This window comes from Camarhynchus parvulus, chromosome 5 (genome assembly GCF_901933205.1).
Source record: "Camarhynchus parvulus chromosome 5, STF_HiC, whole genome shotgun sequence".
Lineage (NCBI taxonomy): Eukaryota > Metazoa > Chordata > Aves > Passeriformes > Thraupidae > Camarhynchus > Camarhynchus parvulus.
In genome coordinates, this window is record NC_044575.1 from 32,285,355 (window position 1) to 32,298,016 (window position 12,662).

Consider the following 12,662-nt stretch of genomic DNA (forward strand, 5'->3'; position numbering starts at 1 on the left):
CTACCCAAGATGAAAGGCAGCTTTGGTGGATTTCATTGTTTGAGCTGCTGTGGCAGTACAGCAGAATGTCTTGGGGCAAGCAGTTTGAGAGATGGTGCACTGTTTTTTGTCCACTGTCATATGGCAGAACTTTTTAAGAGCAGTGACCCTACACAAGAGCTATTCCATTAGGTGAATGAAAGCAAACAGATTTTCTCAAGAATATATTCCACATAACTTGAAAACAGCATCCTTTTGAGCAAAATGCAAATTTGTTTTCAAACCCCACTTTATTAATTCAATTTTGATACATTTCTCAAATTCTGGGACCCAAATGCCACTTTTTTGTTTGTGCAAATAACTACTGATGTCTTCATCAAGTAGCAGCAAAAATTCCAGTTGCAGCAGTAAATGAAGCAGACCTTGGTCCTACAGTATTCTATTTAACTTCTGCTTTAAACAAGTCTGACTTGTAAGTGGAAATTTGAGTTTTTTTGGAAGCTGTAAAACTGAATGCAATAGAACCATTCCCCCAAAGCCCAGCTATATTGTATCAACAACAGATAAATAATAACAGACCTTTTTGAAAATGCAGGACTTCAGAATTACTCTTTGCAGATCTTTTAAGAATGCCTAGAAAAGATCTTTACAAGTCTTTGAGTATTTGTTCTAAAGTAGTCTGATTACAGCTACAGATTACATGGTCTCTCCATTTTACAGACCAGTAGAATAATTTACGTACATGATTTTTACTTTCCATGTATCATTGCTAAGTATTGCAAATAAGCATATTCTAAGAGTTCACAACTATTAGCCAAATTATTTTTTGTGATAATAAATAAGTAAATATGCATCATTCAAACCTAGAAAATATAGAGGTGATGTATCACAAATTTACCTTCCTCTTTTTTATTTTCTGGACAATAAACCAAATAACTTTGTTCTGCCTTTTTGACAGATCCTCAGAGGTCTGGTTATTTTCTACTAGTTCATGTACTGTGCAGTATTGTTTCATTCATTTTAGTAATCTCTGCTAAAATTCTCTCTTCTAGTTCAGAACAGGTCTCCATTACCTTCGTGAGCTAAAAAAGAGAAGTCCCAAACCCTAAAAAAATTCCTGTGGTTTCATCAGAATTTCAGATCTAAGACAATCTCCTTTAGATCACCCAGGATGTTCTGAAGAGCAGAGAAGGCCTTCAAAGATTTACACATTATGTCATCATCAATAAACTAGCACGAAACTCAAACATCCTGTAAGCAATTCCAAGGCAAGTCAAATACTCAGTTTCATAATGCCAGCCTGTGGTGGCCAAAGTATGAAGATTTATTTTTTTTAAATGTAAGGTTTTTTTGCAATTATTCCAACGCAGAAAAATCTATTTTGTGCTTACTACCTCTTCACAACTATTTAGCAAATAAGTTTTATATCAATTGTCATTTCTTAACTTTTCAAAAGCGTATTTAGGAAGGCATCATCACCTTCATGTCTGCCCATAATTATTCACTCCTATTTTACAGTGATTTACTGTATAAATCATGTGCTGACTAAAATAATCTAAGAAATAGAAAGTGGCTTTTCAAGCTGTTTCATGAGTTGTACATATATATATATATATATACACATATATATATATATATACACTTGTTTCACTACGCATTTATTTTGGAACATTTATCACGATAACAAAGGGGTTTTTTTAGAATGCTTTCTTCCACCTTATCTCTTCCTGGGAACTTCATACTCAGCAGCCTGTGTGCAAGGAACTAATGCAAAGCCTGAGTGGTACATCGTTATACAGCATTGTATAATACCATGTTACAGGGGACTGCTAAGTCAGCCCTCCCAGTGCATAAAGCATTTATCCCAGGCTGGAGGGACAAAGCCTTGTGTGGTATCTGCACCGCAGGAACCATGACCGGGCACTCCTGGTCACTGCAGGTGGCAGGCTGGCACTGCAGGGAGCGGCAGCCCCAGGGCTCACCCTGAGGCACTGCGCTGGTCCCGCTGACCCTGCACACCAGGCTCCAGCCAGGGTGGGCAACCAAGCACACACCAGCGGCTTCTTGCCCCATTTTACTCTCACAGGCCATAGGAAGCAAAGCCTGGAGAGTGCCGGGCCCTCGGACTGCTGCTGGAAACCCTGCCACAATACCAACAGCAATGCCTTTATCTGCTGATATAAGACTTCTAAAGTTAGTCTAGCAATAAAGTTTCTTCGAGAGAACTAACCCACATGTTTCTTCTGTGACATGGGGGAAATAAACTTGTGTGTCAGGTGTCGAAAGACTGGGCACCTGGGTAAGCTTGTGACTTAGTTTGCAAAGCTACAGAGGTGTCTGTCATGTGCGTCATGGCGGGATTAGTCAGAAAATTGGCCCAGAACAGGGATCAGATGAGGAGATCCGATTTTCGGTCGGCAGCAGCTGAAGCCGAGGATGCAGATGGACATTTTGTGCTCGCCTGCGAGGGGAGAGCAGCGAGGCAGCCTGGTCAGTTCGGCTGTTCCAACCTTCCCGCTGCCGCAATCACTGGTCCGCGGCGACTTGTAAAGCCCCGCAGCAACCCCTGCCCTCCTAGCGGGCCCGGCTGGCCTCCCTGCCCCGGGCCGCGGTGGAGTTGCAACTATGCCCTACAGTCCCTCCGCCGGGCACCCCAAGGGGAGGGGGTGGCCTCCCTCGGTCGGCCCTGCTCCCTAGGCAGCAGTCACTTGGAACAGGTCCGCGGTCCTTCGCTGAAGGACAGAAGGCTATAGGCAGGCACGGGGGAAGCGGCAGGAGGGCGATGCCCTCAAACAGGCGGCCCGGGCCTCCCAGCGCGGCCGCCCTGCCCTCCATAGGCGCCCGGCGCTCTGCCGCCGCGGCCGCGCCCTCCTCCCGCCCGCCCCCGTGCCGCGCCCGAGCCGCACCGCCCCGGCCGGCGTGCAGCCCCGCCGCGGAGGCAGCGCACCTCCCCGGGCACGGGGGCTGGCGGCTCGCCGAGCCTCGGTCTGTGCAGGCAGTCTGCCGGCCTGCCCCGGGAGGAGGGCCCGGTAGGGGAGGCGGCCAAGCGGTAGCGGTAGCAACGGAGGAGCCGGCAGCGTGCGCAGACCTGGGTGGCTGTGCGACCGGGCTCCTTCCCCGCAGCGCTTGCCGGCTGTCGCCCACTTCCCTGTCAGTGTTACCGCCCCCGGCCTGCGAGCAACATGAGAGTAGTGGCTTTGATCAGGTAACGCGCTGCTGCAGCGCCTATGTGAGCGAGCTAGGGGCGTCTCGCAGGCGGAGAGAGGGCGCGGGGAGAAGCCCTGCCCGCCCGGGGGTCGCGCTCCACCCAGCGCCACCCGGGAGACCCGCCCGGCCCTTTCCGCCCGGCCTTCCCGCCCATGCGTTTCCTGCTGCCTCCCTTCCCCTGGTCTGGCGGCGCGTTCCCAGCCGGCTGCCGTCTCTGCCTGTGGTCCCTGCAGTGGCCGCCTGCGAGTGCCGCCGCGGGCCGGTGCCTGCCTGCGCGTAGGGAGACACTGGGAAGGATTCCCATGTTACGGCAGAATTCAGGAATACCTGGTGTATTTTTAAAATTAAACAAGCAAAACCCAAACAAATAAACCACCCCACAACCAACCAACACAGCCGTACTCCCCCAGCCAAAACCAGACCTACAGTTTTTTGCCCAGTCGCTTGCTCTCCGGTGTCCCGGGCTCTTCGTCTGCAGCGAGGCGAGAGCCGGAGCCGCCCGGGCCGCCGGCAGCGCCTTCGCCGGGGGCGCAGAGCGTGGGCCGCATGTCCTGCTCTAAAAAGAGAGTTCTGCTCATTTGCAGTTCAATATCCAGGTGCTTTTTGCTTTTCAAGTATCTTAAGCTCTTTCAGGATAGATTTCCTCAACTCTTAACGATAGATTTTTGTAGTGTGTTTTTGCGAGAGATTAAATTTTGCTAGTTTTAAAATGAAGCTAGCTCGTTTCAATCGTTGGAGTTGGACGCAGCCGCTGTCAAGGGTTGCATCTTCCACCCCAGACCCCCGCCACGTACTGTGTTTTTTGTAAATTTCTTTGTAAGTTTCTGCAATTCTTGTAATTTTTTTTTTCTAATAAGGACACATATGTGTTTTTCTTGAAGAAACAACAGTTAATTAAAGAAAGAACAAGCTAGGAAGTCTCTAAGTGGAAAAGAATTGTGCAGATGTGAGCTGTGTATTTTTATTTTTGGGTGCAGTAGCTATTTACATAAGCCAAAACATTTAATGTATTAAGTTCTTCAGGGAATGTCTAATATCAAACCTTGTTGAAACTGAGATTTGGCCACAACAACTGCAAATAATTCCAAACCTCATGCAAGGAGAAAATACAGGAAATGTCTGTTTTTTCTAAATTTGCTGAAATATGGTGTAGGGAAAATCAGCTTCAAATTTTTTTATTTTATTTTATACATAAGACTTTGTCTTCAGGATTATTTACTTTGATATTCTCAAAGCAGAGGAATGTGTTAAAAGGCAGGATGGAATAAAATCCTATAAACAAGTTTCTAACACAATTGCTATTTTAATGGTCTATTTTACAAGGATGGATTTAGTTTCAGTAATAGTTTTAAGAAGAGTTTTAAAGAGACATCAAAGTGTCTGAAGTCTTTGTAACAGAGCTAGCCAAAGATCAGAGGGGAAAAAAAGTATTTGAAAAGTGCTTCTTACTTTTGCAAAGGTCAGGATTATGTATGAAACTACTTTAACCTGTTTTTTTTTTTCCTTGTAGAATGTTGGCCACACTAAAAGTTGATAGTCTTGTTTTAAGGTGGTATTTATGGGGTAAACCCTGCATTTTGTTTTGTGCTAAATCATAGACATTTTAAAGCCAGTCTTCAACCTGAAATATGATGTTTTTCAACTCTTTAAAATTCTTCTAGAATTTTCTGAGCTGTAAGTGGTTATAATTGTCTATAGAAAGGAATTTTGCTTAGAAGTCTTTTATAGGTTCATATCTTCATGGCCCAGAGTTTTTTTTCTTATGGTATTTTGTTTATAAGCCTGCCTGTGAAGATACTTGCAGAACCCTGACTGACCTCACTTTTCTACAAAAAGGCCTTGTGATTTTTTTTCTGTGCTGGGAATTGAGAGGAGTCCCCAGGCTATCTCAGTACTTGTCTTCATCTGCTTTCTGTGAGCTGTTCTGAGTCCACCTTCCTCCCATGGGCATGGGCTGGCTGGTTTCATTGGTCTTAACCATATTGTGTTTTACATTTAGTTTGGAAGGTCTTGTGGGTGGGCACCATGTCGTTTGTTTCTTGATATTGGTAGTTTTTAGGGCTATGGTAAATAATACAGAGAATAAATAACAGGACAGAAGCATGTGATTCAGTAAGCCCAGATTTCCACCTACTAACTGGTGGTCCAATGTAAGCAATATGGATATCAATATGCATCTTAAAATTTCTTTATGTGTATATATATATATATATATGCATAAATTAATTGAAAGGATGAATATGTTTATTCCAGTGACATTTTAATTTTTGATTTCAATTTTTAAAAATATTAAAACACTGTAAACAGCATAGGCAACTATCTATTGTCATAGAATTATTTTTCTGAAGTGCTGTTTGTAGCTGAAATCAGAACCAGTGGGAGACTTTTATTTTTCAGCATAAAGTCATTCAGAAAAAAAAGTCTTTGTCTCATTACTCTGTTAAGCCTGGAAGTTCAAATTATGAAGTGAATACTGTCGACATTTTCAAGCTATCAAGAAAAGTAATGAATGTATGATTTAAATTTTTTTTTCTGTCTATATATAGGTTAGAAGAAAGTTGCTGGTATGCATTAGAAGAGTGTTAAGTAGAGATAGACCCTCCAAGTAGGATTCTATCATATTTATATTTACTTTTTAGCACTGAAACGGAAGCAACTGCTTTATGAAAATCTTAAGTACAAAAGGATGCCATGTTTTACACTATTTCTACTTCAGGTTTGAATGCCACAACAAGTTCAAGACAGCATACAGAATTTTTGCATGGATAAAAGCAGAGATTGAGGGGAATAGCTAAAGTGTTACATTCCTCTCAGGCACTTTCAAGCTTTTGGGCAGAGGGCTAGATAAAAAGGAGAGCTTAAAGCTGGAAATTCTGAAGAAGTTTTTTTCAAAATCACAGAATCATTTAGTTTGGAAAAGACCTCCAAGATTATAAAGTCCAACATTTGACCAATCACCACTTGTCAATTGGGCCATAGCACCAAGTGCCATGTCCAGTCATTTCTCGAACAGCTCCAGGGGTGATAAATGCACCACCTCCCTGGGCAGCCCATTCAAATGCTTGACAACTCTTCCCATGGAGAAATTTTTCCTGATGTCCAACTTGGACCTCCCCTGGTGCAGCTTGAGGCCATTTCTTCTTGTTTTTCACTTTTTTTCTTGTTGAAAAGGCCAAGCCCCACCTTGCTCCAACTCCCTTTCAGGTAGTAATAATAATAGTGTGATCACAAGGAACACAACGGTCTACTGTAGCAAGGACTGCTTGTACTATATGTTCTCCTGTGCAAGTCTCAATTATTCTAAAATAAAATGCAGTTTTACAGAGCTTGTATAAGATCTCTGTTGCAGTTCCTGCCATGGATTTTGTGCCTTTAAAGAAGCTGCATAGAATCTCCACCTGCAGTTGTAGTTTGAAAGCCACAAGTCTGAACATGGATCTTTTAAGCAGTGTGTATTCTCGAGCACTTTTATTGTAGATTGTAATGTTTCTTTTTCTATTGATTAAAATTCATAGAGATACTTTTTCAGTTACATCAAAAAAACAGAATTCTTTCCTCACTGATAGCGGAAAAGGTTCCTGTAGATCTTGAATGAATGTCAAAATTAATTGTATCCTGTGTGTTGGAGAATTATCTCTTGGCCTCATACAAGAGTATGATTATGTTTGCTTTTATATCTTTTTACTAGCATTAATTTTTATTTGCAGTGAAATGCGGTAAAAAATTCATATGTTCTATGCAGTGTCAACTGAAACTACTGCCTGTAATAATTAAAGTTTTTGAGAATGGCAAATACGTTCAAAATGTTGAAGGTTTGGGCAACATATCCCATGATGGAGAAATATTATTCCTGACATAGAATCAATGAAGTTGGACAAGACCTCTAAGGTATTGAGTCCAACCATTAACCTAACACTGCGAAGTCCACCACTAAAATGTGTTCCTAGGCATCACCTCTACATGATAGACCTAATTTAAAAGGATTACTAATGCTGGCAACTCACCGGAGCAGATTTTGGGGTTTTGATCCAAATTAACTAGTAATAAGTACATACTAATTCATCTCTGGAATAAAAGACACTCTTTAAGGAGATTCCAGTGTCAGTGGCTCTTCTTCATGTAATCTCTCAGATTAATAGTAAGATACAAAACTCTTTATGTGCTTTATGGTTACTGTATTTAGGCACTATACATATGTAGTAAATGTATGGTGAAATCATTCTTTTTCTACTGTTACTATTCTACAGCTCTTCATATTTCAAAGCTTTATAAACAGCTCTGATAATACTTACTTTTGAACAGTTATTTAAAAATTTTAAGAGGCCAAAACTTTTATCTGTGCTTTTAATTGCCACTATTTTCTTTTCCTTACAGTGGTGGGAAGGACAGTTGTTACAATATGATGCAGTGTGTTGCTGCTGGGCATCAGATTGTTGCTCTAGCCAATTTAAGACCTGCTGAAAATACAGGTATGAAAGCCACATTTCTTACAGGAATTTTTTTTAAAAAATAGATTGGAAACAATGGAATCACAACCATGCCTGAATTAAGTTCCCCTATGTGTTTTTGTCTGGTTTTGGATATTGAAGGCCAATATAGAAACTTGAAAGAGGTATAAAAAAGAAGATGCTATGGAGATGTATTAAGTGTATTTTTCCTTAAGGGAAAAAAAGCCCACAAGAAGAGAAGATCAATTAGAAAAAGGCTTACACAATTTGAAAATGAGAATATTGATATCCTGGTGATAAACAAATGGGTTATGTGAGGTCAGTAGCACAAATGCTAAAAGCTGATAAATGATGTCATCAACCAAAACTTGCACTGTACTTCTAGACATGTTCTAAACTGGTGCTAAACTAAATGCTGTAAACCATTCCAGCTACCAAAAATGTGCCATTGTGCTGCTGCTCATCCATTTTTATCTTTGTATGTCTTTCTCCATTATTCTAACTCAGCATCTGTGAACTGCATTGAGACTGCATTGAGGAACTGATGTGGGTTGAAATTGACCTTGATACATGTATTTTTCCTGCTTTTTTCCTTTTAGACTAGAAAGTTTTTTGATCAGTTCCTCATGGGCTACAGTTTATTTCTATGAAAAAGGATGGGAGAAACTCAGGGAGAAACTCAGGTAGTCAGTGTGAGGCGAGAGGGTGAGCTAAGTATTTGTATATTGGACTAAAGCACAAATTGAAATGAGACTGGAAAAGCAAGTGAGTTGTTTCCAGTTGGTAGGGGAGAATGCTAAAGTATGTTAACTAGGTTCACTGTTCAACATATGTTAAGCAATTAAGTATGGTATTTGGTGACTGTACAGTAGGAGGGTACACAGAAAGGGAAGGAAAAAGGGAGCTGCCATCGCAAATGAGTCACGGGCAGAACTGGCAAATGCTAGGAGAGTGTAGGAAAAATTTATTTTCTGGGTAGCTAGAACATAATAATCTCTAATCTTGTTGAAATATGTTGTCTTCAAACTAATTTATCCTCATCAGAAATGTAGAATATTATCATTAAAATCATAAAATGCTCTCTTTAAGTGTGTAGTTGGAAATTTTATAGAAATTTAATTGAGGTGCTTCAGGCAATAGTGGATTCTATGCCATTCTTTTTATTTTATCTTGTACCACTGTTGCCTGGAGAGTCTCAATTAATAAAGAAACTGTGTATTCTAAGCAGAATATCACTTGAAGACCTTGTCATGTTCATGTGTGTTGAAACCACTGAATTTTCCTTTAAATCTACTCTTCTGGTCTGGTTGGTTAGTTGTGATTAGGGGTTTGGATTTGCCTGTTTTGTGCAGAACCGTATCTGTTGTGTGGCATCAAAGGTGACTGACCTAATTCTTACATCACAAATTAGTTGTCTTGGTCATTTACAGACCTTCTTCTTTGTAAGGTGTGCTATACAGGTATACAGCAGAAATGCTTGATGTCTCTATGTAAATTCATAGAAGTACCAGAGTTACAAATTAGCATTAAAATAGTGAACTTTGTTAGCTTGTAAAAGTGGAGATTTCACCAATAATGATACATTACTTTATCAATATCTCCAAAATATTATCTGAAAAAAATTATGTATGAATGATTTATTGTATAGTTTGAGATGTAATTCTAATTCATGATACCTGCATTTTTAGCTGCTTTTTCCTTATCTGATGGCTACATACTGCTTGTAAGGAAATTTGGTTAATTTTTTTCTCATGGTTAAGGAAATAATCTTTTTGTTTATTAAACAGTGTCAAAACATTACAGTGGTCTACTTTTATTCCACCTAAGCAGAGATAGTCTCCTTTTGTGATGACCATGATAACAATTTTAACAGTGAAGTTTTTTGTACGTTTTGACAACCTCGTTCAAGTTGCTTGTTCTGAATGCTGCCGTGCGTTACAAATTTCTTGATCTGAGTATGTTGAAATACATCTGAGTTTGTGCCTCTGACCTGTCTTCCTATTAAAATTACCGTGTGAATGGAAGCAGAATTGAAATGATAGAAGATTTTTTGGATGAAGCAGGAAGAAGGAAAGGCACCACAATTTGCAAATAGGCAGCATGTTTGTGACAGATGTCTTCCTCTCCATACGTCTGTTGGGTGGAGAAATCTATTTTTTTTTCTTTCCATGTTTATAGTGGTGTTGTCACCAAACATCTGTTTGTGAACTGAAAAATATTAACATTTAGATTTTCTCAGTACTTTGTAGTATTGTGATTATATGCAATTGTTGCAACCTGTGTATCAATGTACCTGATATGGTTGTTTCTTAATTGTGGCAGGGCAGACTGATGAATTGGACAGCTATATGTATCAGACAGTAGGACACCATGCCATTGATCTGTATGCTGATGCATTGGATTTGCCACTCTATCGTGGTTTTATAAAAGGTACCAGTGTAAATACTGGAAGAGTGTATACTGCATGCCAGGAAGATGAGGTTGAAGACCTTTACCAGCTCATGAAACTTGTTAAGGTATGCTGATTGAAAGCAATTATATAGTTGGGGATAATTATATTGCTGAATTCATTTATGAATTTAAGTAAATGATCCACTTAGGTTTTTTAAGGAAAGCTGTAAGAAAAAAATGGAAGACTTTTACAGGTTTTATTTCTATTCCTTTCTTCTTCCTTGCTCTGTAAATATATGGTATAACTATATTCCTTTTCCCCCAACGTAAATCACACTTATTAATTCTCATTTCAAGCCAAAACCCTTTTCCTATTTAATGGAAAGACCTGTAACAGGAGCTTGGCGTGTAGAACAAAAAACATAATTGTGACAATCATCTATAAATAGAATATTTAGCTTATTTTGCACTTGTAATAATGTATTGCTTGATTACTGTAATGAGAGATCTTTTGGATTTTGTGCATTTATCAGTGTGTGGGAAGTAATGTCTAGACATTTCCATTTGAGTACATTTATGATGTGTAAACCAGAATCTGTTATTTGTTTGTATGTTGCATGTCATTCTCCAAGTATTACAGAATATTTCACAATGATAGTTTTGATTCTGGTAGCCCTGTGATTATATTCTAATATATGACACAGTAGCAATAACATATATCAATCCTTTTTAGCTATAAAATTAATTAAAGAGAGACAATGAACCACTTTCTAAACCACTTAAAATTTATTCTCTGGTCTTTTTCAAAATCTTTCATACAGTACTTTATTTCTAACAATACTAAATCAGACCTCATTGAAAAAAATAGAAAACCTCATGTTGACTCTAGAGGTTTTCTACAGTGTTTGAGTAAACATGCTATGTCCATTCCAGCTAACTGTGTTGATTACTGCAGTGCGCAGTACTAAAACCAATACACTGTTCAGAAAATCATAACTGCTATTTTAAAGAAAGTAAATATGTGATTTTATTGATCAAACTGGTATAGACTACTTAATGAAACTTCAGATAAAGGTGTTTGTAGTCTTCATGTCAGGTATTGAACATTTTCTACCTTACTTGCCTTCATTAAAATGATAATTGAGATTCATGAACCTAAATACTCAGGCTTTATTCTGTATTCAGTTAAAAAAAATCAAATTGCAGATAAGACCTAAGAATGTGATTTGAATGCAGAGTACTTCCTGACCCATCTTGGAGTCAAATGTTGCATCTTGTAAACATTTTTGGCATGGACTTCTAATGTAAAATCAAGATCATAGACCTGTGTTGGAGTTTGAGACTACAGAGCAGGAGAATAGTTCATGTAGACAGTACAGCCTCTTGTTGTTCTGGGCAGGCTTAGGTTGGATATTAGGAAACATTTCTTTACTGAAAGGGGTATCCAGCATTGAACCAGGCTACTTGGGGAAGTGGTTGAGTCACTGTCTCTGGAGGGATTTAAAAGTTGTGTGGACTGGGTGCCTAGAGACATGGTTTAGTGGTGGACTTGGCAGTGTTAGGTTAATGGTTGGACTCAATGATTTCAAGGGCATTTTGCAACCTAAATGATTCTATGATTATGCTCTAGAGTGCTTCACAGAGGTTTTAAATGGAATGTGCATATCCTGCAATACAGGAATCAAAAGAAATATGATACAGCAGTTTTAAATTATTTTTGAACCACGATAGTACTAGAAATTAGAAGGACTGATATCTACTGTCTCTTAAAGCTGCATGCTAACAGCTTTCTGCTGCTGGGTAAGGTAATAAATTACTGATCAATTTAATTAAAAATGGGCAAATTAGTGGCAATTAAGATGATACTTCCTCTACAGTTCTCGCTGTCTTTGGAGGAATGGATCCCTGACATAAATTAATGCTAGTGTTAAATCTTGACAACTTCTGCTTTGGAAGTTTGTACATGATAATTATAACTATAGCTGAAAGAGATGTTATCATGTTGTCTGGAACTAAATAACTATTTATTTCCTGTATAGAAATATTAAGCCCACTATATGGTATCTTCAAGTTATAAATATTAACAATATATTACCTTTATGTTAGACTTTGTATAATGATGTCTTTGCAGTGCAACCTAGCTATGGAATTCTGATACAAAAGTTTCAGTAAGTGTCTTGCATATTTTGATGTATAATTGCAAAATTATGTTGAGACATAAACTACTGCAACTGTGGTATTTTAGTTCTAAGAAGACTACTAACTTTTTTCTGTGTTAGCAATAACTTTGAAAGCTTTTTGGTTTTATTTTTTCACATTTTTAATAACTGCTGTTTAGTAGCTTTACTATTTAAGTCTTAATCACTGAGGATTTTGCTTTAGGAGTTTTTCCCTCCAGATGTTAATAGTTTTAAACAGAGAAGTCAATTTGCATTCTCTTGAAGGGAGGGGATGAAATCTGTGGAAGCCTTGTCAAAACCGTCCTTGGGTGACTGTAGTTTTAAAACACTGGTCAAATAACATAGCTCTTTTTTTCAGTAAATGGTTTGGGGCCAGGACTACAGGAAAGGTGTGTCTAAATCAAAATCACAGTGTGTACCTTACGTTTCCATTGGCAAAGAACACTTCTGTTGCAAG

The 12,662-nt window shown here is 39.2% G+C and overlaps 1 protein-coding gene across 2 annotated transcripts in view; it reads left to right on the forward strand.

Moving 5' to 3' along the window:
* Window positions 1–2,951: 2,951 nt before the first annotated feature.
* Window positions 2,952–12,662, forward strand: part of DPH6 (diphthamine biosynthesis 6) — a 183,825-nt gene continuing 174,114 nt past the window's right edge. For both annotated transcript variants that reach the window (XM_030948760.1, XM_030948761.1), the window contains exons 1-3: window positions 2,952–3,184; window positions 7,561–7,655; window positions 9,957–10,150. In XM_030948760.1, coding sequence (XP_030804620.1) covers window positions 3,162–3,184; window positions 7,561–7,655; window positions 9,957–10,150 — 312 coding nt within the window. In that variant the 5' untranslated portion in view covers window positions 2,952–3,161. The remainder of the gene's footprint in view (window positions 3,185–7,560; window positions 7,656–9,956; window positions 10,151–12,662) is intronic.